The sequence below is a fragment of the Exophiala xenobiotica genome (assembly GCF_000835505.1).
Source record: "Exophiala xenobiotica strain CBS 118157 unplaced genomic scaffold supercont1.6, whole genome shotgun sequence".
Taxonomy (NCBI): domain Eukaryota; kingdom Fungi; phylum Ascomycota; class Eurotiomycetes; order Chaetothyriales; family Herpotrichiellaceae; genus Exophiala; species Exophiala xenobiotica.
Window position 1 is genome coordinate 2,532,959 of NW_013562489.1, and position 19,710 is coordinate 2,552,668.

General features: G+C 52.2%; 9 protein-coding genes across 9 annotated transcripts; 5 read left to right on the forward strand and 4 right to left on the reverse strand.

Annotated features, from left to right (window-relative positions):
* Positions 1-29: 29 nt before the first annotated feature.
* PV05_10222 (uncharacterized protein) lies at positions 30-1,781 on the forward strand. Its single transcript, XM_013456639.1, has 3 exons — positions 30-493; positions 555-628; positions 682-1,781. The coding sequence occupies exons 1-3, from the start codon at positions 271-273 to the stop codon at positions 1,378-1,380; spliced, it is 996 nt and encodes a 331-aa protein (XP_013312093.1). The 5' UTR covers positions 30-270; the 3' UTR covers positions 1,381-1,781.
* A 551-nt stretch (positions 1,782-2,332) lies between these two features.
* Positions 2,333-2,993, reverse strand: PV05_10223 (uncharacterized protein; the record flags this gene model as incomplete). Its single annotated transcript, XM_013456640.1, has 2 exons — positions 2,333-2,914; positions 2,973-2,993. The coding sequence occupies 2 exons, from the start codon at positions 2,991-2,993 to the stop codon at positions 2,333-2,335; spliced, it is 603 nt and encodes a 200-aa protein (XP_013312094.1).
* Positions 2,994-3,630: 637 nt separating this feature from the next.
* On the reverse strand, positions 3,631-4,595 carry PV05_10224 (uncharacterized protein; the record flags this gene model as incomplete). The annotated part of the gene is made up of 3 exons (XM_013456641.1): positions 3,631-4,226; positions 4,275-4,346; positions 4,394-4,595. 3 exons carry the CDS (start codon positions 4,593-4,595, stop codon positions 3,631-3,633), a joined length of 870 nt encoding a protein of 289 aa, XP_013312095.1.
* A 987-nt stretch (positions 4,596-5,582) lies between these two features.
* Positions 5,583-6,296, forward strand: PV05_10225 (uncharacterized protein; the record flags this gene model as incomplete). The annotated part of the gene is made up of 3 exons (XM_013456642.1): positions 5,583-5,718; positions 5,783-6,099; positions 6,171-6,296. The coding sequence occupies 3 exons, from the start codon at positions 5,583-5,585 to the stop codon at positions 6,294-6,296; spliced, it is 579 nt and encodes a 192-aa protein (XP_013312096.1).
* An 884-nt stretch (positions 6,297-7,180) lies between these two features.
* Positions 7,181-7,926, forward strand: PV05_10226 (ribosomal protein L17; the record flags this gene model as incomplete). The annotated part of the gene is made up of 2 exons (XM_013456643.1): positions 7,181-7,390; positions 7,453-7,926. The coding sequence occupies 2 exons, from the start codon at positions 7,181-7,183 to the stop codon at positions 7,924-7,926; spliced, it is 684 nt and encodes a 227-aa protein (XP_013312097.1).
* Positions 7,927-7,957: 31 nt separating this feature from the next.
* On the reverse strand, positions 7,958-9,837 carry PV05_10227 (uncharacterized protein). Its single transcript, XM_013456644.1, has 2 exons — positions 9,538-9,837; positions 7,958-9,488 (listed from the first exon to the last, which is right to left on the reverse strand). Exons 1-2 carry the CDS (start codon positions 9,633-9,635, stop codon positions 8,189-8,191), a joined length of 1,398 nt encoding a protein of 465 aa, XP_013312098.1. The 5' UTR covers positions 9,636-9,837; the 3' UTR covers positions 7,958-8,188.
* Positions 9,838-9,981: 144 nt separating this feature from the next.
* On the forward strand, positions 9,982-11,963 carry PV05_10228 (uncharacterized protein). The gene is made up of 2 exons (XM_013456645.1): positions 9,982-11,723; positions 11,778-11,963. The coding sequence occupies exons 1-2, from the start codon at positions 10,334-10,336 to the stop codon at positions 11,924-11,926; spliced, it is 1,539 nt and encodes a 512-aa protein (XP_013312099.1). The 5' UTR covers positions 9,982-10,333; the 3' UTR covers positions 11,927-11,963.
* A 402-nt stretch (positions 11,964-12,365) lies between these two features.
* PV05_10229 (uncharacterized protein) lies at positions 12,366-14,473 on the forward strand. Its single transcript, XM_013456646.1, has one exon. The coding sequence runs from the start codon at positions 12,554-12,556 to the stop codon at positions 14,258-14,260; it is 1,707 nt and encodes a 568-aa protein (XP_013312100.1). The 5' UTR covers positions 12,366-12,553; the 3' UTR covers positions 14,261-14,473.
* PV05_10230 (uncharacterized protein) lies at positions 14,371-18,253 on the reverse strand. The gene is made up of 4 exons (XM_013456647.1): positions 17,640-18,253; positions 16,787-17,586; positions 16,600-16,740; positions 14,371-16,550 (listed from the first exon to the last, which is right to left on the reverse strand). The coding sequence occupies exons 1-4, from the start codon at positions 17,688-17,690 to the stop codon at positions 15,134-15,136; spliced, it is 2,409 nt and encodes an 802-aa protein (XP_013312101.1). The 5' UTR covers positions 17,691-18,253; the 3' UTR covers positions 14,371-15,133.
* Positions 18,254-19,710: the final 1,457 nt, after the last annotated feature.

The following is a 19,710-nucleotide window of genomic DNA, read 5'->3' on the forward strand; positions in this document are numbered from 1 at the left end:
TTTCCCAGAGAAGTGGAAGTGCGTTGGCGGCCAATACCACGACCTGCTTGCTAGTTCTAACTTGCTCGTCTACAAACAGTCAATCCCTTGCTTAGTACCTGATTTCCTGCATGCAGCCAATATTGAAGGGGAAGCTGTTCAGGGTCGCCGGCTAACCACTACGTATTCACCGCACCCTCTGACACATGGAGCGCGGCTAGAAGATCAAGCATAAACCTCTCTCCGTTCACCTACGACTTCAGCACATTCACTGCTACGACCACGCCGAAGATGGCCCCAGACCTCAACTCCATTTCACGCTCACCCCGCAACGGTCCAAATCCTCAAAGCTCGCAATCAACGATACCTTCATCTTCCTCACATTCTGCCTCCAGGCGAACATCAACCCAGATGCTCCCTCCTCCCCTTCCACGGACGGACAGCAGTCTACCCAGCTCGCCCCGAGCAGCGCAGGCTACAATGGCCGACAATACAGGCGTCGGTCTCGGCCCAGGTCCGTCAATTCGAATCATGTCAATTCATACCTGGCCTCATTCACTGACAACGATAAGCAGGTCCAATCAGGCACCCCAGACCCTTAACCGCAGCCGAACTACACCTCGAACTGGAGAAAGAGCAAGAGAGCATTGTGCGTCTAATCCCTCCCTCTGTCATTGCAGGTCAAGCTGATAACGATACCAGGTAAACCGCCTAACCCGCGAACTTTCCGCCCTGCGTGCTCAAACTGCCTCCGTCGCATCCACCACTTCCTCAACATCCGACCACTTCTTCTCGTCCAGCGACCCCTACACCACAACCGGGACTAGCACGACCATTATTCCCACAACAACACGCCGACACCGCAGCAGTTCGAATCTCTCAACGCGCTCGGCGCGGAGCATACGGGACAACCTCGCCAACACTGCGAACACGAGCGTTTCGGGTGTCGCCGCACCACGCGACCAAAGTAGTCGTCCGAGCATGGAACTCACACGACCGGACATGAGTCGGCAGAACAGCATGAGCGCGAACGCGGCGGGCATGGGACTAAGCTTTAGGAGTAGCAGCAGCATGACAGGCTCGCCTCATATGACACAGACAAGCACGAGTGCGGGTGCATATGTGGGTGCTGGGTATCCTCATCGGAGTAGTGTGTCGAGCAATGCACCCAACGCCGTGGGTGATGGAGGCGGTTTCCCTCGGAGTCCCAGCGCGAATGCGGCGGCAGCGGCCATGAGGTATGAGGAAGCTGCTATGCAGAGGGCGGAGCTGGAGGCGGTGAAGCGAGAGAATGAGATTCTCAGAGCGAGGGTGAAGGAGCTGGAGAAGAGTTTGAGTAAGGCCAACGAAGTGACGAGCGAGATGACACCCGCATCCGGGACGGCACCCTCTGTTTTGTGACGAGCTAATCGCCTACGGGGTTGAGGCGAGGTGGGATGAATACGACCAGCACATCTGCCTGGACTCTGGAGCGGAAGACTTGCAAAGTGCATCTACGAAAAAACGGACAATTGCTAACGAACATTGAATGAATTGCGGGATGAGCCACGAATTGCTATTGGGACATTGGCAAAGAACGATTCATACGCGGTGAATATGCATGGTGTTGTGGGAGTTCTTGATATGTCCTTCTTTTCAGTTGAGTAAGCGAAGGGGCTTGGAACAGGGAGCTTGCTTGAATGGTTCAAAGTTCAGATAGATAAAAATTGGCCACTGTTGAAAATGTTGGATCTCAGCCCCGGAAAGCTGGCGAAACTCCATGTCGTTCAGACGATGAGAACCTGCAAAGTGACCAAGCTGCCACTCGTAGTATCCCTCAGACACCACAGTCCACCGTTTCTCCATCTCGAACCCATGTAAGAGGTGGCTGTTGAGCTGACTACGATCGATGGCCCCTAGCATTCCTCCGGCCAGACGGGCAATGTGCCCATCAACTCATTCGGCTCTTTATAGATCGACTTTGATAGCTTCTTTTGCTCACGCAGGGCCATATAAAGGCCTGGACGTTTTGATCGGAGAACGCAGGTTGGCTCGTCGGGTGGCTGCTGCGTTCCGCCTGTTTGATGAACCGCTTGTTCCGCGATCAGAGCATCCCAGGAGCTGTCAGACTATGGAGAACATTGCTCGCGGATGCTGAGTATATGCCATATCCTACTTGGGCCCGGCTCCATGATATCTTGCGTTGCTAAAGTCCAAATGTCCCACTCATCGGTTGCAACCTGGGGGCGACTGTCTCTGGCTCCAAAGCACTATTGTCCTCGGTCGGAAGTGCTGTCAATGGGGACAGGGCATGCTGCTGGCAGCGTTCACTGAGCAGCGCAGATGAAAATCGTTACGAGTCTCCCGAGTGCGCTCATTTCAACTCCAACAGTCTAGGCTCCCTCGTCGCATTCTGCGCCTTTTCGCTCGCCTTCTCGCTACCCTGGACAACCTTTTCTTTGACCTCGTTCGCGGTCGTTCTTGCCTTATCCTTTCCCGCCGTCACGGCATCCTTGACATTCCTCTCAATATCCTTGGCCGCTGTCCTTGCCTTGTCCTTTCCCTCTGCCACAATATTCTTGACACTGCTCTCGAGCTCTTCCGCTGTAACCCTGGCTTTTTGTTCAAGCTCCTGCGCAGGCTGACTCGAACGCACCTTGTTCCACGTCGCGGCAATCGTGCTTTCCCACTGCTCGCGTTTGGCCGCCCAATCGGTAGTCTGTACGTTGCGCACGAGCTTCTCGATCTCGCTGTTCCAATGGTCCTTGAGCTCTTCAACCAGGCCGGCCTTGCGGACTTCGTATGCCGGAGGTTCTGGAAGAGGAGGAGGCGGTTCGACGACCGAGTTAAGTAGGTTGGCTTGTTGTTTTAGAAGCGTTTTTTGGACGTTGCGGTTCGCTCGATGGACGTAGAGTGACATGTAGAGCAGGGAGTACGTGAGGGTGAGGCCGCCGAGCTGTCACAGGGTGATTAGAATGGAGGAGATGATTTAGAAGGGGAGGAGCTCCACTTACAAAGCCCGTTGTGAAGCCCATGCTGGCCGTGGAGTGCTGATATGTTACTTGAGCTGGCGTAGATATTCACAAGCTCGATCTGAGGCCTCGAGAGCTCCGAGTACCAAGTAACGTGGTGTGCTCAGACTTAGCAGGAGTTGCGAATGATGGGCTTCGTTTTATCCGAATTGGCCTGGGAGGGGGGCAAGGAGTAGAAGTTTTGTGCCTTTCGTCTGTACAATGAGGATTCGTTCCATCTAGCCGATATCAAACGAGCTCCGAAGCATCGAAAAGTTCCTGGCAGAGAGTGGCAGAGGTTGCGGCATGGGCAGAAGCGTTCTGCCGAAGTAACTACTGGGGACCGCTACGCCGAGTCCGCAAAGAGCTGCACGAACTGAAATTGGTCGTGATCATTCCCGATCATTCTACCAGCCAGTTCAATGGAGCACTTTTCTCATGAAACGATAAGATTGTCATTCGTTATCGTCACAAACTCTAGCATCTCAGCGTCTGAATAATGCATACACTCGGCATTCTGACTTCAACACAATCGCATGGACATAACAATTTCCTCTTCTGGATGACCTATGTCGAGAGACAGGTATCTTTCTCCCGTTGATCCGATGTTGGTAGTGCAGGTTTGCAGCTCCTCTTCGGGCTGTCGAACTGCCCCAAACTCTCAATCTCTGGTCGTGTGAAGGTTTGAGAGTGCAATCTCCTGGTTAGAAGCATGCGAAGCCGAAGGCGACCCTGCCGTATTCTCATCCCATTTCACCGCTCTGATGGATGCCTGCTGACGAAGCCGTTTCTTGTGCGCTGTACGACGCCAGCAAAAGAAGAGAGCAACGGCCAGAAAGGCGGTCACTCCGACAACAACGCCAACGACAATCCCTGCTATTGCCCCGCCTGAAAGGTGTGACGAGGATGAACCCGAGCTTTGTGAAGGGCTGGATGCTGTAGCAGATGCACCTGCTGCTGTAGCGGAGGGGGTCGAGTCAGGCTCAGTGATACTGTAGTCGTCAATTGTGGCATTGAAGCACGGAACTTGGTAAGTAAATTGGCTGGTCGAGACATAGGTGATGTCGGCACAGGCATAAAACGTTTCATTTTTATCAGTGTCGAAATCGGATGTGTACTTGATCTGCAAGGTGGCATTCGCACCCGCTTCGATGTCGACAGGGGGACTCGGAATTGGGTAGCATTGATGTCCTTCATCCAATTCTGGGATTCTCATCGCTGCGATGACTGTCTCGAAATCCTCGTTGGAGGTTGGGTCTGGCGTTGTCAGCACCTATTCATAACATGCTACTGGTTTTGTCTTACTGTTCCGGTAAGATATAGCGACCTGAATCGACCAGGATTCATCCTGAGCCACAAGAGCAACCTGACCGTTCACTGTGGCTTGTCAACAGAGTCTCCCATGAGCTGACTATACCACATACACAGTGGATACTGAGTTCTGTTCGAAACTCCTGCTGCTGAGCCACAAGGAGCAGTATTGTCTTGGGCGGCACCCCATTCACGATCAGGTGGCCACATAAAGGCCACAGGTCCCATGGTTTGGGCGTAATCATCTCCGTGATCCGCCAGTGCAAGGCTTGCGGCATATATGCCGACAAAGGAGAGGGCCAAATGGGTCTTCATTGCGACAGCTTGTGGAAATCCCAATACAGACGAACAGAATATTCTGAGAGCAAATGCCAGCAGAGGGTGAGTATCATTAACAGGTTGAGGCAGCACGACTTATGCCTTTGAGAAAGACGAAAGATGATACAGATCTTCCTTACGAGCCGAAGTCACCCACATTTATCTGACTCGCCTCTGCCTCTCGGCTACAGAAACTGCAGTTCGAAGCCATGCTTCCGAAGCAAAGACGTTCCCAGCCGCTTCCGATGTCGCTTTGCTAGAACAACAATGTCAGTGCCGTTCCCGAGAGAAGAACTAGGTGGTGTGACTCACACCTTACTCTTCGCTTGAAAGTTCTTGTCGTATGGGTGCGTGCTGGTGCTGGTGTGGACAAGCGACCAGTGCAGAAGATGGGCAGCACTAGCCAATGGAGAATGCAAGCCCTCTCCCTTGGCATCTAATCTGATTAGATACTCCTACCTTGGCGACCACAAATCTTGTTCAGCAGTCGAAATAATTGGACCATAATTCCCTTCAAATTTGTGTTGGTTGGTTCGAAAACCCCTCGTCAGACGGATGTGTTTATGATAAGATAAGATAAATCGCGCATTCCAAGAGAGACCGGTTCTGCAGGTCATGAACTATCGAATCCTCGGCTCTCAAGGGCAAGCCACCTCTCAACACAAGCGACCAACAGATTCCTTCGTTCTCTGCATCCAAGGCTTCAATGAAGGCCTGTGACTGGTGGTAGCCCCTCGATGTTTCATGGCAACACTCCACTGCGGAAGGCGAACATGAACGGTATCGATGAATAACCGGTCTCCGGGCTCGTTGAGAGTCAAAATCTTGGGATCTTGCTTGTGCTCTGTGATTCCAAGGAGCTATATGAGTATGTCAGTGTGCTGTGCTCTTCTCCTTCCGTCAATCTTTCAAGTACAATATCCTTGCTGGTGTTGACTACGCCCACCCCTACAGAACTTGCTCAAGACTTTTACACGCTTCAAGATGCGTGCTTCGATACTGGCCATTGCAGGCTTCGCCGTCATCTATCCAGCAGTAGCCCTGGTATTCCCAGAAGCTGTACCTCTCTACCGCCGACAAGCACCAGGAACCCCGGAATATGACTGCCATGCCAACTGTGGTAGGTGTCTGCTCTGTTGTGGGAGCACCGTTTTTCTCTTCATCTAAAGCTAATCGATGATCAGGAGCTGTGATCGTCGATGGTCGTACCACGGGCTACTGCGACTCCGCAAACTTCACCACTGTGCTCGACGCTTGCCTTGACTGCGCGCTGCAGTACGATATCTGGCAGTACTATGGCAACAGTGTTTCTGAGGCTGCTGAGGGTTGTGGTCTAGATGCAACGCCTATTCCCGCGAATTCCACCACTGCAGCCAACAGCACCTCTGTATCTGTTACGACCTCACAGACTGCAACTTCGTCCGAGGGGACGACAACAAGCTCGCCTGCTACGTCTTCAGCCACCGAAGGGTCTTCGACTGTGGTGACAACTAGTGCTACGGTATGTAACAGCCCCACAACAAGTTGATGTGCCATGTCCAGAATATTGCTGACGACGCGCCCAAATTACAGACCGCGACCGCAGCTACCTCCAGTTCTCCAACCGCAGAGTCGGCTGACAGCGCTGGAAGCAAGGCTTATGTCAACAGTGGCCTTGCCATGGTTGCTATTCCAGCTTTGCTCGCCTGCTTCATTTAGCGAATAAGGCTGAGACGTTAATGGCAAGCAAATCCTCGAGCAGGCCACCATGTTGAAGAGGACATATTGCAGTACAATGATACAATAATAAATCATCAGCCTGGCGGCGATGTGCCAATAAGAAGCGCGATTTAAGGCTCGAAACTCCCTTTGGGCTATCAATCTGGAAGCGTTATGTTCATCGAATTCGACTTCGACTATTTGAGCATGAACATGGAGAGGAATTGCTGGATATAAACCCAGCTAGCAGGGCACTCTCAGCTTTAGTAGGGAAGCAGCTCTGGGACGGTAGGCATCTAAGATGTCCGTTGAGGCAAAAAGGTCTTTGAGGGTTACCCAGCGCTATGTCGAAGCCTTGAATGTACTACTAAGGGCACGAATCCTGTCAAGTCGATTAAGATATCCCTTTCAAAACCTCCAATAATTGCAAGGTCACCTCGTGACTGATCGCTTTGATTGCGGACGTCCACCAGGACCAGGACTAAGTACTTGTTCGCAGGTCACAGTAGTAGTATTCCGTAGTAAGGGGGAACCTTTTGGCGCAGCCTTACCTTGGCGCCGAGACGAGGCTGTCCTGTAGATCCATTGGCGGAGAGAAAGTTCAAGCTGCGGTCGACCTCAACTTCTTTCAAAACCAGAAGATCCCTTCCTTCACGACCAGACCTTCAACATAGTGGGCGTTGCAAACCTATCCTCTTAATTTACTCCCTCTTTCAACGCTTGTTCTTACTTCCTCCAGCCGCAAGGGCTCGTTTCCTTAATACACCAATCGTGCTTCGAGTTCAGGACCTTCGCCCCTACCAACGCAGTCAGTCAAACCAACGACATTCGCGTCTCCAGCTTCTAGCTGAGCCCGGAAGCCCTAGCTTCCAGATCACCTCACAATGTCCTCCATAAAATACCGGCATCTAAGCCGTGACTCCGCCCACCGCCGCGCCCTACTACGAAACCTAGTCACATCGCTCATCGCAAATGAATCCATATCCACGACCTACGCCAAAGCCAAAGAAGCGCAACGTTTGGCCGAAAAACTGATCACGCTGGGCAAGAAGAACACAAATGCGGCCAGACAGCGGGCGAAGTCTATATTCTTTGTACGCACCCCTCTGCCCCGTGTCTATTGGTAATTTCCCGCTAACTCGCCCCCGATCAACAGGAACCGGACAGACACATGGAGAAACTCTTCGACACCCTGCGCACGCGCTACGAGCACCGTCCCGGCGGTTACACTCGCCTTCTCCGCCAGGAGCCCATACGCGACGACCATGCGCCGTCCGCCATCCTTTCACTCGTTGACGGCCCGCGGGACATGCGCTTCAGTATGACTGCGAAGGCGCTTGTGCGGCAGCGCAAGGAGAATTTGCCCATGCACGAGCTCACGGCGGTGAATATACGCAAGGTCACAAGATTCAGAGACGGTGGTGAGGAGGCATTAGAGGAGGAGGTCAAAAGCTTGGAGGGCGCTATGGAAGCGCAGGACCTCGAGGAGAAGGAGTCATTTGAGCAGGACGGGACGACGTATGAGTGGGTGCGGGGCGAGAAGGATCGGCGGACAGGCGTGAAGGGGAAGGAGAAGAAGGGCCCGGGACGGTTGAGGAGGCAGCGGGTTGGGGAGGATCAGGAGTTTTGAGGAATGTGAAGGGGAGTTGTTGTATAATGTATCATCAGCGTGTGAAAGCATACTCTTGCCTGGAAGACAATGTCACTATTTAGAAACAAAACATCCATGCTACCTGGGTATCAAAATTGTTCATGGTCGAGCGCCTCTCGCCTCCTTGGCCCCCCAGTTAGCCTTCCAGCTAACGCAGCCATGATAAGGCCGTTAACATGCAATTGGCCCCATCTTTCGCTACAGTCTCTGACAGCTTGCATGAATGGTTGCTGGTTGCTCATTATAGCTGCAGGTCTTCGTCATGATACTGCTCTCTCACCACCCTGTAGAGATAGCCCGTGCTCACCACGGCAGGAATTTGGTTGGTCACAAACAAATCGACGTCTCCAGCCTCGACATAGTCGTACAACGGATTTCTGACAGCAACATCCAGACCTGTACGCAGCTCACCATCTTGTAGGGGTACCACTTTCCCGGCGTCACCGTATTCGATCAGCTTATAAGGGTCGTATGGGTATGTCGGTGACAGCTTGTACGTCGCAGCCAGTACAACTACTGGCACGCGGTGGAATCGGGCGGCTTTGATCACAGCCTTTGTCCCTGCGGCAGCCACCAGCGAGCCATTCGTCAAAACAGCATGTGTATCGAGAATGACCTTGGTAGCTTGCGACATGACTGCAAATATGGCCGAGTCGGGAATCATGACGACAGTTATGCCAGCTGAGGTCAACGGTTTGGAAAAGGCTTCGTTAGGTAGCATATCGTCATCCTCGGCACCGTCTTGGGAGCCTGTAAGTAGACCGTGGGTCTTCTGGTGATTGTTTGGGTATGCTTCTGCATGGATGACAGTAAACTTGCGTTTGGACGCAGCTCTGAGTAGAAAGCGCTGTACGGTGACAGAGGAGGAATATGTGAGAATGGTTTCCTGTGGATGGACCTGGTCGAGGGCAGCGGATGAGATCTCGTCGTCGGAGCCGTTGATCTCGTCGATGATCTCTTTGATGCCTTTAATAACTTCCTGACGGAGGTTGGAAAGCATTCCTGACAGAGTCATTCGAGGTGTGACGGTGCCGCTGCCGTGGGCCGGTGAATCGCCCCCTGAGGGTCGCATAGTTGGATGAGAGATAATGCTGAACATGGAGGTAACCGGGCGGGCGCCGCCTGGTGCGCCGGTGTGTGAGGATAGTAACGGAGGACGGGTCATGCCGCGTTGCGGTGATGGACTGGCGTTCGTGTCGAATGGTCTTGAGAAGCCGTTGGGTATTGAATGAGAGAGTGAGGGTCGTTCAAGAGGTGCAGGAGAATCAAGGCCAGCATCACTCTCTGCGCTGCCTCCTTCTGCTCCGGCGGCTGCGTCGTCTTCGGCTTCTTCTCGGATTATCCCAAGGACCCTGCGTACTATGTTCCCAACCGCGGGTTCATGTGGTGCAGCGTTCATGAGCTTTTTGCCAACCTCGGTGACTCTGTGAATTAGTCTGTCAGAGTCGGCTTGCTTGCTCAGTTCGACTGTGCGAAGGAGGAGGAGCGTAGTTGCGACAGCGCATCGTTTTGATCCTTTGATCTGCCGTCGTTTGAGCAATCTGGAGTCTTGTTAATTAGGAACAAGTGCAGTTGAGAGACGGTACTTACGAGACGAGGTAGGTTGTGGATGAGTCGACCGGTTCAGTAGAGAGGACTCGCTGAAAACTGGAGAACCCAGGGGTCAAAGGTGCTGCCGTGGGCGCCATGGTGGCAGCCCTTGACTTGGAAAGCTAAGTATGTGGACGAGGCTCGATATTGAGGGAGACACCCAAGATGTAAGTCAAGAAGTCTCTGATGGTGCTGGGTGAACCGCCTGCTCGGGCTTCACAGTCGGCGCTGTGTGTGTACAGTCAGTCGTGTGCTGCAGGTTTGTAAATGATTGATGTGGTTGTCGGCCGAATCTTTTCTTGTAGCACCAAAAAGTTGTGGATGAACTGAGGTATGACTCGTTTTGTGGAGGTCCAGATTTGGGTGCAGGTCCACAGGTCAGCCTCAGGCACGAGGCACCATCCGCCATCAGCAATCTGCAATGAGCACTATCAGCACTTCCACGCCAGCCACCAAAGACACCCCCACCACAACTGCTCGTCTCGTTTCATCCCGGCGACCTTGTCCTTGCCATCCTTCTTCGATGCTCATCTGCTTCTTGTCACGCCAGTTACGACCTCTACTTTGCAGCTCATAGACCTTGTCATCAGTACATTGACTATGGGAGCATTTCAAGCAATCTATTTCGCGTCCTTCTAGTCCGCTTCGCGCCATTTCCCCCACCTTCGTTTCCTGTCGGCATGCCCTCGTCATAACACCCTCCCGAAGTGAATCGAGCCAAGTGCGACAGCTGCCTTGAAGCCGGCTGCGCTCACATTACTATCCTTCTCCGCGCGCGCGACCTCCGCGCAGGAGAATGAACTCTCTCAACCTCATCTCATCCCGAGTTATCGGACAGAGCCCACAACCTGCACGGCCCCGCTCGCGCTCGCAAGGTGACCTCTTGAAAAAGGAGTACGGCGACGAGACTCATAGGGGAAGATCATACAGCGACGACCGTACGGCTCAGATAAAGAAAGAGGCTGATGCCGAGTCATCACATTTGCTTGATGCTGCACCATCCGCCGACGACGAACCGCTCTCGGTCAAAGACGAAGAAGAGAAAGACCCACTCTTGGGCTATGAAGACAAGAGAGAGGTGTCTCCCGAATATCATGGATGGCGCGCATTCGTAAAGAGATTGACAGATGCCATTACCGCAATCCTGGCTGCCATTGGGGCTCCGGTCGTCTATGTCGCAAAGTGCTTCAGAGATCAAGACGGCAGTTTCTCACCAGTTCCACGATGGCAACGGCGGGAGCGCATATCAAATAGCAGCACAGCTAGTGCTATGGGACTTGCTAATGCTACTCACGACAGTACATGGAGCTCCGAAAAGCCCACAAGTCGTGCCCTGCAAGAAACGAAGTTACGGCACTCTTACTCAAGTGATTCATTGAACAACACCTCCGGTTCCGAGTTGGAGCTACGCAAGGCGGAGAAGACTTCTAGGAAGCCAAAACCGAAGCGAGAAAAGAGTGGCCGCGAAGACTCGGAGACCCGAAGATCGTCGATCCGTATCAAGGAGCAGACGGATCCCGCCCTTAAACGACGAAGGCAGAAGAAGGCAGCCAGTCCCCTTGGGGACAACGCCCCATTGACCGTTGACAACATCAAATCTCCTACGTCTCCCTCACTGTCGTTGAAGATCACGAGATATCCACATGCACCTCAACCACCACGGCCGCTGATCCCGCGAAGACAGCCCTCGTATGCCAATCTTGTTCCTCGATCCCCAACTCGTGGTCCAGCACCACTTCAGCAGAAGACATTGGTTTTAGACCTCGACGAAACTTTGATCCATTCATTAGCGAAGGGAGGCCGCATGTCTTCAGGCCATATGGTCGAAGTCAAATTGAACGTGCCGGTAGCATTGAGCTCACCTCAGCCAGGGCAGGTGGCATCAGTGCTTGGCCCTCAACACCCCATTCTGTATTATGTGCACAAGCGACCTCATTGCGATGAATTCTTGCGAAAGGTCTCCAAGTGGTACAAGTTGGTCGTGTTCACTGCATCGGTGCAGGAATACGCCGATCCAGTGGTTGACTGGCTGGAACAGGAACGAAAATACTTTGTTGGCAGATATTACCGGCAACATTGCACGTTCCGGAACGGTGCATACATCAAGGATTTGAGCAGTATCGAACCGGATCTGAGTAAAGTCATGATTCTCGATAACAGCCCAGTCAGCTATTTTTTCCATGAAGGTGGGACAGCCCCAGAAGAAGATGAAAAGCCAGAAGCTGACCTGAAATTTCTAGACAATGCGATACCTATTGAGGGATGGATCAATGACCCGACGGACAACGATTTGCTTCATTTGATACCCATGTTAGAGGCTCTGCAGTATGTCACGGACGTGAGGGCTCTGCTAGCTCTTCGACGAGGGGAGGCAGAGGCGGCCTCGTAGATTGTGTCACAATGTCATCTATTTTCTCTACAACAAATTTTCCGATCTTCTGTCGTTGCCTGTGAGCTTGTGAGGAGAACCCCGGACGCGTGCCGCAGACCCCAAGGACTCATCCACAGCCTTGATGAAGCATTACCACATTACCTACCTAGGTATAGAGATGGGTGGCTGGAATATCCGGTCGTAGGATCCGATAGCCGGAACCAGGCTGGATTGAGCTTACCTAGGTATCCTTGCCATTGCCATTGCCATTGCCATTGCCATGTCATCCTCATCCTCCAATAAGTGGACGATGTTCTGACAATCATTGCTGCCTTTGCAACATTGCCGAATGCAGACCGCATCAAAGGAGCCGACCCTCCGGTCGCTGCGCCTTTTGATTCTTCCACATTGCATGGCCATGCATGACTTCGTTTTCGCTCATTTCTTTTCTGCGCTTCCTCTTCCGAAATCCATCAGGTTGCGGTACACGCTCATTGTCGTTTGCGTCTGTTCTGTGCAAAGGTTTTTGAATAGATATATCAGAATATACATTTCTCTTCGGGTTTTCATTGCCAGTACTGCGTACTCGCCCCTCTTTACCCGTGGTCTTCTTCCAACTGGAATGGCTTCACCAAGCATTAGACCATGTCCATGAACGAGCCTCATATCCCAGATGATTATCCATCGCCCTTGGTGAAGGATTCTTACGTCGGACCCTCGTCCTCCTCTTCACGAATTCCACCTGTCCGAAACGACGCCACAAAAGCCCATCTTGACGTTCCCTCTTTCCATCGACATTCTAGACCTTCTCTCGACAGCACATATTCCGAGTTGTCCGAGCTGTCATTTCACTCGAACGAACTACAAACCCGCCATCCTCTCATCCGCAGCATATCTCAAGATGCCAGATCAACAGACTTGTGGTGGCGTCGCATCCCGGCTGCCTTCCATCGTTTTTACGTCTTCAACTATGGCGCTATGCTCGTTGTCCTCGCGCAGTTCTTCGGCGTGGGTATGAACGTGAGCACTCGGTTGCTGGAAACGGCAGGCTCTCATGGCGAACCGATGCATCCCTACCAGATCCTCTTCGTTCGGCAGTCCATCACGGCTTCCCTCTGCACCGCTTATGGTCTGTACACCAAATCCGTGCCTGATTTTCCCTTGGGACCCCGCCAAGTCAGGTGGCTGCTTGTGGCTCGAGGTGTATGCGGTTTCCTGGGTGTCTTTGGCATGTACTTCAGCCTGCTATATCTCCCACTGAGCGAGGCAACAGTTCTGACGTTCCTGTCACCGATCTTGAGCTGCTATCTCTGCACTTTCATCATTCCCGGAGAAACATTTAGCAGACAACAGCAGTTGGCAGGCCTTGTCAGTTTGATAGGAGTCATCTTCATTGCCCAACCAGCGTCCCTCCTATCGTCGTCAACCACTTCAGCCGAAACGTCGACCCCGTCTGTAATACCAGCCTCGAATTCCACCGCTGTCGAGAGCCCTTCTTCGCAAGGCCCGGACCAACATCAGCATCTGGTTGCCATCGGCATAGCAATGATAGGTGTTGTAGGATCGACAGGGGCCTATACATCCATTCGCGCCATCGGCACACGGGCTCACGCTTTCATCAGCATCAATTACTTCAGCATTTGGTGCACCATTGTCTCCTTGTTCTGTCTGATCGTCTTTCCTGACGTCAAATTCCGGCTGCCAGCTAACCTGATCGAATGGAGCTTGCTGATCAGCCTCGGAGTCTGTGGCTTCGTCATGCAATTCCTCCTTACGGCAGGGTTGTCCTATGGCGGACCTGCTGATCCCTCGCAAACCTTGCAGCGGACGGTGACTCAGTCACACCAGAAATTCACAGACGTCGAAAGCCGTGATTTAACGACTGTCCCCGAGGGGGTTGAGGGCGGCGCGGCGAGACAATGGTCCATCCCCAAGCCATCTGCAAGTGGCTCTGGTACCAGAGCGACCAGTATGGTTTACACCCAGATGTTCTTCGCATTAGCGGGCGACAAGCTCGTCTTTGGTATTACTCCTACCACAATGAGCTGGGTCGGTAGTGTGCTCATCCTGGCCGGAGCTGTCTGGGTTGCTGCTGCCAGAGATACCGCAACGAACCACGAGCGTGCCTGCAGTGACGGAGGTTCTGGTACCGATGCTGTAGTGCTTACTGCTCACGGCCCCGCCAAGGCAACACAATCAACCGAAGAAGTCGTTGGATTGATGCAGGACCACGAGGCAGATCACCTATACGATCGTCAGCATGAGGCCGATGGTCTCGGAACTGAACCAAATGGTAACCGAACCGTTGAGACTATGGAATTGCATGAGCTGCGGACTACCATCAGCCGCTAATGAATCGGAACACGCAGGCCTTCGCGCCCTCCTTGAGACAGTGAAGTGGTGGTTCACGTGCCCTTTCGAACGCACCAGTCATTTCGGTAGGCAATCGACATATGACTGGGGAGGATATAAATACAAAATTACATACCATAGACTCGGGGACTACAGCATAACGAAGTATTGCCAATTTAGTTGTCCTTTTCCTCCCAATGTAAACTCTTCAAGCCACCAGGGTCCAGTCAGGTGCACAGGAGGATTGTATGCCTTCAAACCTTCTCATCAGCAAAGCCGCAGCTACGACGGCCAGTTCTTATGCCGCATGCAAGCCCACCAAAGAAGGTGCTTTCGACCATGCTGCAACAATACTTCAAAGTTTACGCTTGAACCAGGGTTGATAAACACGGATGGCTTGGTCGTCTCCAAATCGTATATCAAATGCTTGAAAGTGACCAATTTCGACTGCGGTAACATGTAGGGCTGGGTCGTTTGGAAGTAGTTCGACGCGTTTTGGGGCTACGTACTGCCTGAGGAGCACCGTCTCCAGGATCCAAAGCGCTTGTCAGAACCCGTGGAAGCATGGTCGCCGCCATCTTCTTCCAGGTTCATTGCCTATTCAGTCAAGCGTGGTAGCGCTCGATCCCATTTCCTTGAAAGTGTTTGTTTGATGAATTTTGCACCAATCTTCCGCCACTCATTTTCATACAGCGCAAGCAATCCTATCCCATGGTATGCGGTGCATTGTGCCGTGCAATCCATGCAGTCCCTTACCATTTGACCTTTCCGAATCCATATCACTTTTGAAGACGCCTTGCAAACTCCAGATGCCACTGTCGATCATTTTCCTTGTTCATTCATGCTGCGCCACTGATGCTTGTATCTTTTGAATTATGTGGAAGAGCCACCATTAGGTGGACTAGTCGAACCAGTCAGTGGTACAGCCCCCGCCGCATTAGTCAGAGTCTCCACGTCATAAGAGGAGAGGACCTGTGATGGTGGAGGCTTCTTGGGAAGATGAGCCGGAGCACCATATTTCTGCTGCAGAGAATCCTCCTTTAGCAGGGGTGAAGAAGAGTTGCTGGTTACTCTGTCAAATCCCCGAGATGACGATAGAGTGCTTGCTCCAGAAATATCGCTACCAAAGGGCCTGGGGCCTATGTTGACTCGATTATTATGATTCAACGATGGTAGTGGCTTTTTCTTGCCGTTGCGTCCTCCAGTACGACTCGTCGCAACATTCGGAACGAAAGAGCGTGTCTGCGGATTAAAGAGCGATCGAGAATAGTTGTCCTGCAGTGGATGCTGCGCGTTGTATGTTGGATTCGTGCCATAACTCTGTCCGCCAACATGACCAATGCCATACGAGCCGGTATTGTTCACGGCTGGGTTCTGCTGGTAGCCCGCCCATCCATTCATGTTGGAGCCAGCTGGTGCTGATGGCTGGTGATAAGAACCTTGCCATTGATTGTTCATCCAGTTCGAAGGGGGCTGCATTGTTGGCTGTGGTTGCTGTACGTATTGATTGTTCATTTGCGCCATCATTGGTGGCATACCCTGCTGATAGCTGGATGTTGGGGATGAAGAGTAGTTCATGTATCCATTTGGGGCAGCTGATGGCATCGATGGCCAAGAATCGGGATGATTGTACTGCTGATTGTTGCCGGACCCATAAGCCATAGTGTTATATGGCACAGATGCTTCAAAATTGGGGTAAGATTGGGTTGGTGTCGTGCCATAGTTCATCCCTGCACCATATCCATTGCTTGAACCGAGGTATGATGCTTGATAGACCTGATCCGAATATTGAGGCTGGTAATGGTGCTGCATATTCGGCATCTGCATGGGGGCATAGCTCGGGATGTATGCCGAGCGCGCCTCGAAGCTATCATCCTTTGGAATTTTGTTCTTTCGTGTCTTCCTTCTACCGCTTGACGAGCTTGACCGAGACAGGCTGGCTGAGTTGTCCCCGGTTGAAGTATTCTCGCTGGTGACAGATTCTTGAAAATCACCAAATATTCGTTCTCTAGCTGCCTTGTACTGCGCCTCGCGCTCTTCCCGGGTCAACTTTGATTTGTCTTTGTTGGGTGTATCAGTAGGTGACAAAATTCCTTCCTCGCTATTGGTCTCCAGGCCAGCTTCCGAGGTAGCTTTCGATGGTGCCGACGAACTAGCCGGAGTACTTCCACCAGCAGATCCTTGTCGTGGACCTAATCCGGCTCGACGCATGATCTTCACAGCCATTGCAGATGGAGGTTGAGAGGGGCCAGCGGGAATGGATTGCGCAAGTATATGTAATGGTGTAGGCCTGAACAAGGGTTAGTAGGTAGACCTTCAGACGCACTTCTAGTACTTACATCGACGCAGTCGGTGTTTTGAAGACGCGGATTGAAGTACCATCTTCATTGATGCGGTGGACGAGCGAGTAATAATCTGCAAGCTTGTGCGCCAATAATCTCGCAAAAGAGTTCTGCGGAGGCAAATCCAGGAACTCGCTTCTGTTTACTGTCAGGACATGACGTGCGGAAAAAGCGGAACACTTACTCAGAGCTGCTGATAAACCCAAGGAACTTCTCTTCCAACTGTAACAGGGGGAGACGGTCTTTTGGTGTTGCCAGTGCATCCAGAAGTTTTTCATCTGGGGCAACTGGCAGTGAAGATGCTCGCTCATTCGCTTCCGGCTGCTGTGAACCTGGGTTCTCAGGCTGAGGTTGTCCATCGGCTCCTCCTCGCAAGATCGGGATAGCTGGCAGGTCTCCAAACCGTGGTGGATTTGTCAATGTCAAGGTGTGATAGCGGCGAGCTGCAATGGTGACACCTGAAGGAATGGGTTTTGGGTTTTGACGAGAGCTCGAAGTGGAATGCTCAGTGTCGCGGTTGAAGCTCATTTCTCTGCTTGGTGCACTTGAGGTATCATCATCCTCTGCCGCTCTGACGCTGGCGCTGTCATCAGGGCGAATGCTCTCTTTTTCATCCATTGCAAAAGTTGTCACTGACGCCATGCTCTTCGTGTCGAAGCTCTGCTGCTTGATCGACGAATTCGAGAGGTGTGATTGATCATCTTCGAGTGATTCTCCACTGTCTGCACTTTGGGACTCAGGTTGCGCTGTCGCGTTCTGAACTAACGACAAGCCCTGAATGGCATTTGTCACATAGTCTGACTGGGTAGCTATCTCAATATTTCCATGCTGAGGCTCGCTAATTCTTCTTGGTGATGTTGAAGGCTGCAGATGACTAGACGGTGTGGATCTGTCCAAGTTGTCATCATCGGTAGGACGCGGCTTTTTGTCTTCGGAGACATGAGTATTTTTCGTTGGTACAGCAGGCGCACGCATGGCAGCAACCTGAATGAAACATCAAAACATGGTCAAGGGAAAGATAAGCATCATGGACAGACCTTTGCAAAGGACAATCTCGGGGGAACCGATCCAACTCGAGAGGACGCCATTGTCCAAGGAGAGACTGTACGTCGTGTCCACTGGCGTCGAGTGAAACTACCAAGCCGAGGATTGAAAATGAGCGTGGGTTATACGAGCGACAGCAAAAGCTAACACTTCGATCTTCTTGCTCTTCTTTTCACACAATCTCTTGCTCATCAAACGAGCCGACACAGAATAGCCTAAATGGCTCCATGGATTCGACGACTGCGATGATTGCGTTTGAGGTTGATGGGAGTGGAAGATTGGTATGGGTTTGCGGTGAATTCTCGAGGTTGGTGAAATCTGTTGCTAAAGATGTCGCAATCCACTTTTAACAACAATGTCATTCACTGTATCGACGGGCTCCGTGAACAAGGTGAGGCGCAGGATAGGCTAACAGAGGGCTGAAGCCAGGTGAGGAGTGGTCAAACTGACGCGGCTGCAATATCAAAGGGTCTTCTCTGAGCCTTTCGTCGACACAACCAGCCTCTATATGCCCATTCAGTCCATCTTGCCCTTGACAGCGGCGTTTGACGGATGTCGAAGTGGTAAGGCGCAGTCCCCAGGCTGCAAAAGCGTGACAAGAGTGAGGAGTTCAAAATGCCATGAGGTTTCGAGATGCCAAGCGATCGCTGTGAACTTCTCGCTGTTCTTGTCGCCGTTTGCACCAGAGACGACGCTTGCACTACAGATTCTAACGCCGCTTTTGCATGGAAAGCGCGACCCCATACTGCGTATCGACTTCCGAGTCAAAGTCTGCCTGCTCGACCCCCGTTTCACTGCCACGGACATTCGTGGGCATTCTACTTGGTACTATCTTGAAAGTGTTGCTTCGGCGCAAAGTATGGTGTTGCCTTGAAGGCGTCCCAGAGTTCCGACTTCATCATCCCATTCTATCACTTGCGACAGCATTTTGTGCCATGGGCATTGCATAATTCCTGACAAAGCCTTGGAGTCTGCACAGGCGCATCAATTCATTGCTTGCTTGTGTAGCATCAGCCACTGAAGGATATCTTACTGCCTTTGATTCAAGAGAAACCACTCTCAATGAACAAATATCGCACGTTACCGGGCCTCGGGCCTCAGAAAGCCACCGCTTCGACTGTCTGTCAAAAATGTCTGAAAAAAGATATGTTTCCAAGATCCGCCCCTTTCTTATTTCTCGGCTGACACGCAGTGCAAGCCACTACAGCTACGAATGTAAAGCAAGTACCCAAGAGCGCCCGTACATGTCGAGGCCGTCGAGGACGCAACAATTACTTAACCCAAAACTCAAACCCAAACTTACCAGTGACGCTCCCAACAAGCTTCTAACCAGGTATTATCCTTCCGCTGATCAAGGCCATGGAAAGCCTTACTAACCTGTGTCTAGCAAAGGAGTGGCAGACCAGCAACTGGCCGAGACAGAAGCTAGCCGTCAAGAGAACCTGCCAACAGAGACCGAAGAAAGAGGTCGCTCGTTGCGCCACGGGGCGCCATCTCGTTCCCGGTCGTTATCGTCAAGCTCTGTTTCAACCATCTCAACGAACAGATCTCGCTCCCGATCCCGGGCACTACCCAGCAATCCAGGTGACAGGTACAGAGCCGACCTCCGAGCAAGCCGTTCGCGCTCAAGGACACCTACTCGGAAACGTAAATACCGCTCTGTTTCCAGCTCTTATTCTCGTTCGTCGGGATCACCACAAAGAGCTCCGGGCTCGCACCGCAAGAGCCGCCGGCACCGGACCATAAGTCCAATCGACCGTGGCCGATCCAGCAGGACCCGACGAGGAAGCCGTCGCAGCCGGACTGGTAGCCCAAGCATGGACAAGAGTCAAATTACCAAACACAGAGTATCCATGGAGCCGCAGAATGGGCACGAGGATGACGGAAGACAACATGACCGAGGAAATCGTTGGAGAGAGAAGGAGAACGAGCGTTTTCCGCAAGATACTAGGACTTTCAATCCGAAGCAGAGAGAATCGAGGAGAGAGCGAAGTTTGAGTCCGTATAGCAAGCGGCTGGCCTTGACACAGGCGATGAATCTGTGATTGACGACTTAACGTCTTG

What these genes read in the sequence shown, in the direction of transcription:
- PV05_10227 (XM_013456644.1), bottom strand. Translation starts at nt 9,635, where the DNA reads ATGGCGCCCACGGCAGCACCTTTGACCCCTGGGTTCTCCAGTTTTCAG. An exon ending in TCCACAACCTACCTCGTCTC is followed by an intron (nt 9,489 to 9,537) that starts GTAAGTACCGTC and finishes ACAAGACTCCAG; the next exon opens with ATTGCTCAAACGACGGCAGA.
- PV05_10230 (XM_013456647.1), bottom strand. Translation starts at nt 17,690, where the DNA reads ATGGCGTCCTCTCGAGTTGGATCGGTTCCCCCGAGATTGTCCTTTGCA. An exon ending in CGAGATTGTCCTTTGCAAAG is followed by an intron (nt 17,587 to 17,639) that starts GTCTGTCCATGA and finishes TGTTTCATTCAG; the next exon opens with GTTGCTGCCATGCGTGCGCC. An exon ending in AAAACACCGACTGCGTCGAT is followed by an intron (nt 16,551 to 16,599) that starts GTAAGTACTAGA and finishes ACCCTTGTTCAG; the next exon opens with GCCTACACCATTACATATAC.
- PV05_10228 (XM_013456645.1), top strand. Translation starts at nt 10,334, where the DNA reads ATGAACTCTCTCAACCTCATCTCATCCCGAGTTATCGGACAGAGCCCA. An exon ending in CAGCTATTTTTTCCATGAAG is followed by an intron (nt 11,724 to 11,777) that starts GTGGGACAGCCC and finishes TGAAATTTCTAG; the next exon opens with ACAATGCGATACCTATTGAG.
- PV05_10222 (XM_013456639.1), top strand. Translation starts at nt 271, where the DNA reads ATGGCCCCAGACCTCAACTCCATTTCACGCTCACCCCGCAACGGTCCA. An exon ending in AGGCGTCGGTCTCGGCCCAG is followed by an intron (nt 494 to 554) that starts GTCCGTCAATTC and finishes AACGATAAGCAG; the next exon opens with GTCCAATCAGGCACCCCAGA. An exon ending in AGAAAGAGCAAGAGAGCATT is followed by an intron (nt 629 to 681) that starts GTGCGTCTAATC and finishes TAACGATACCAG; the next exon opens with GTAAACCGCCTAACCCGCGA.
- PV05_10229 (XM_013456646.1), top strand. Translation starts at nt 12,554, where the DNA reads ATGTCCATGAACGAGCCTCATATCCCAGATGATTATCCATCGCCCTTG.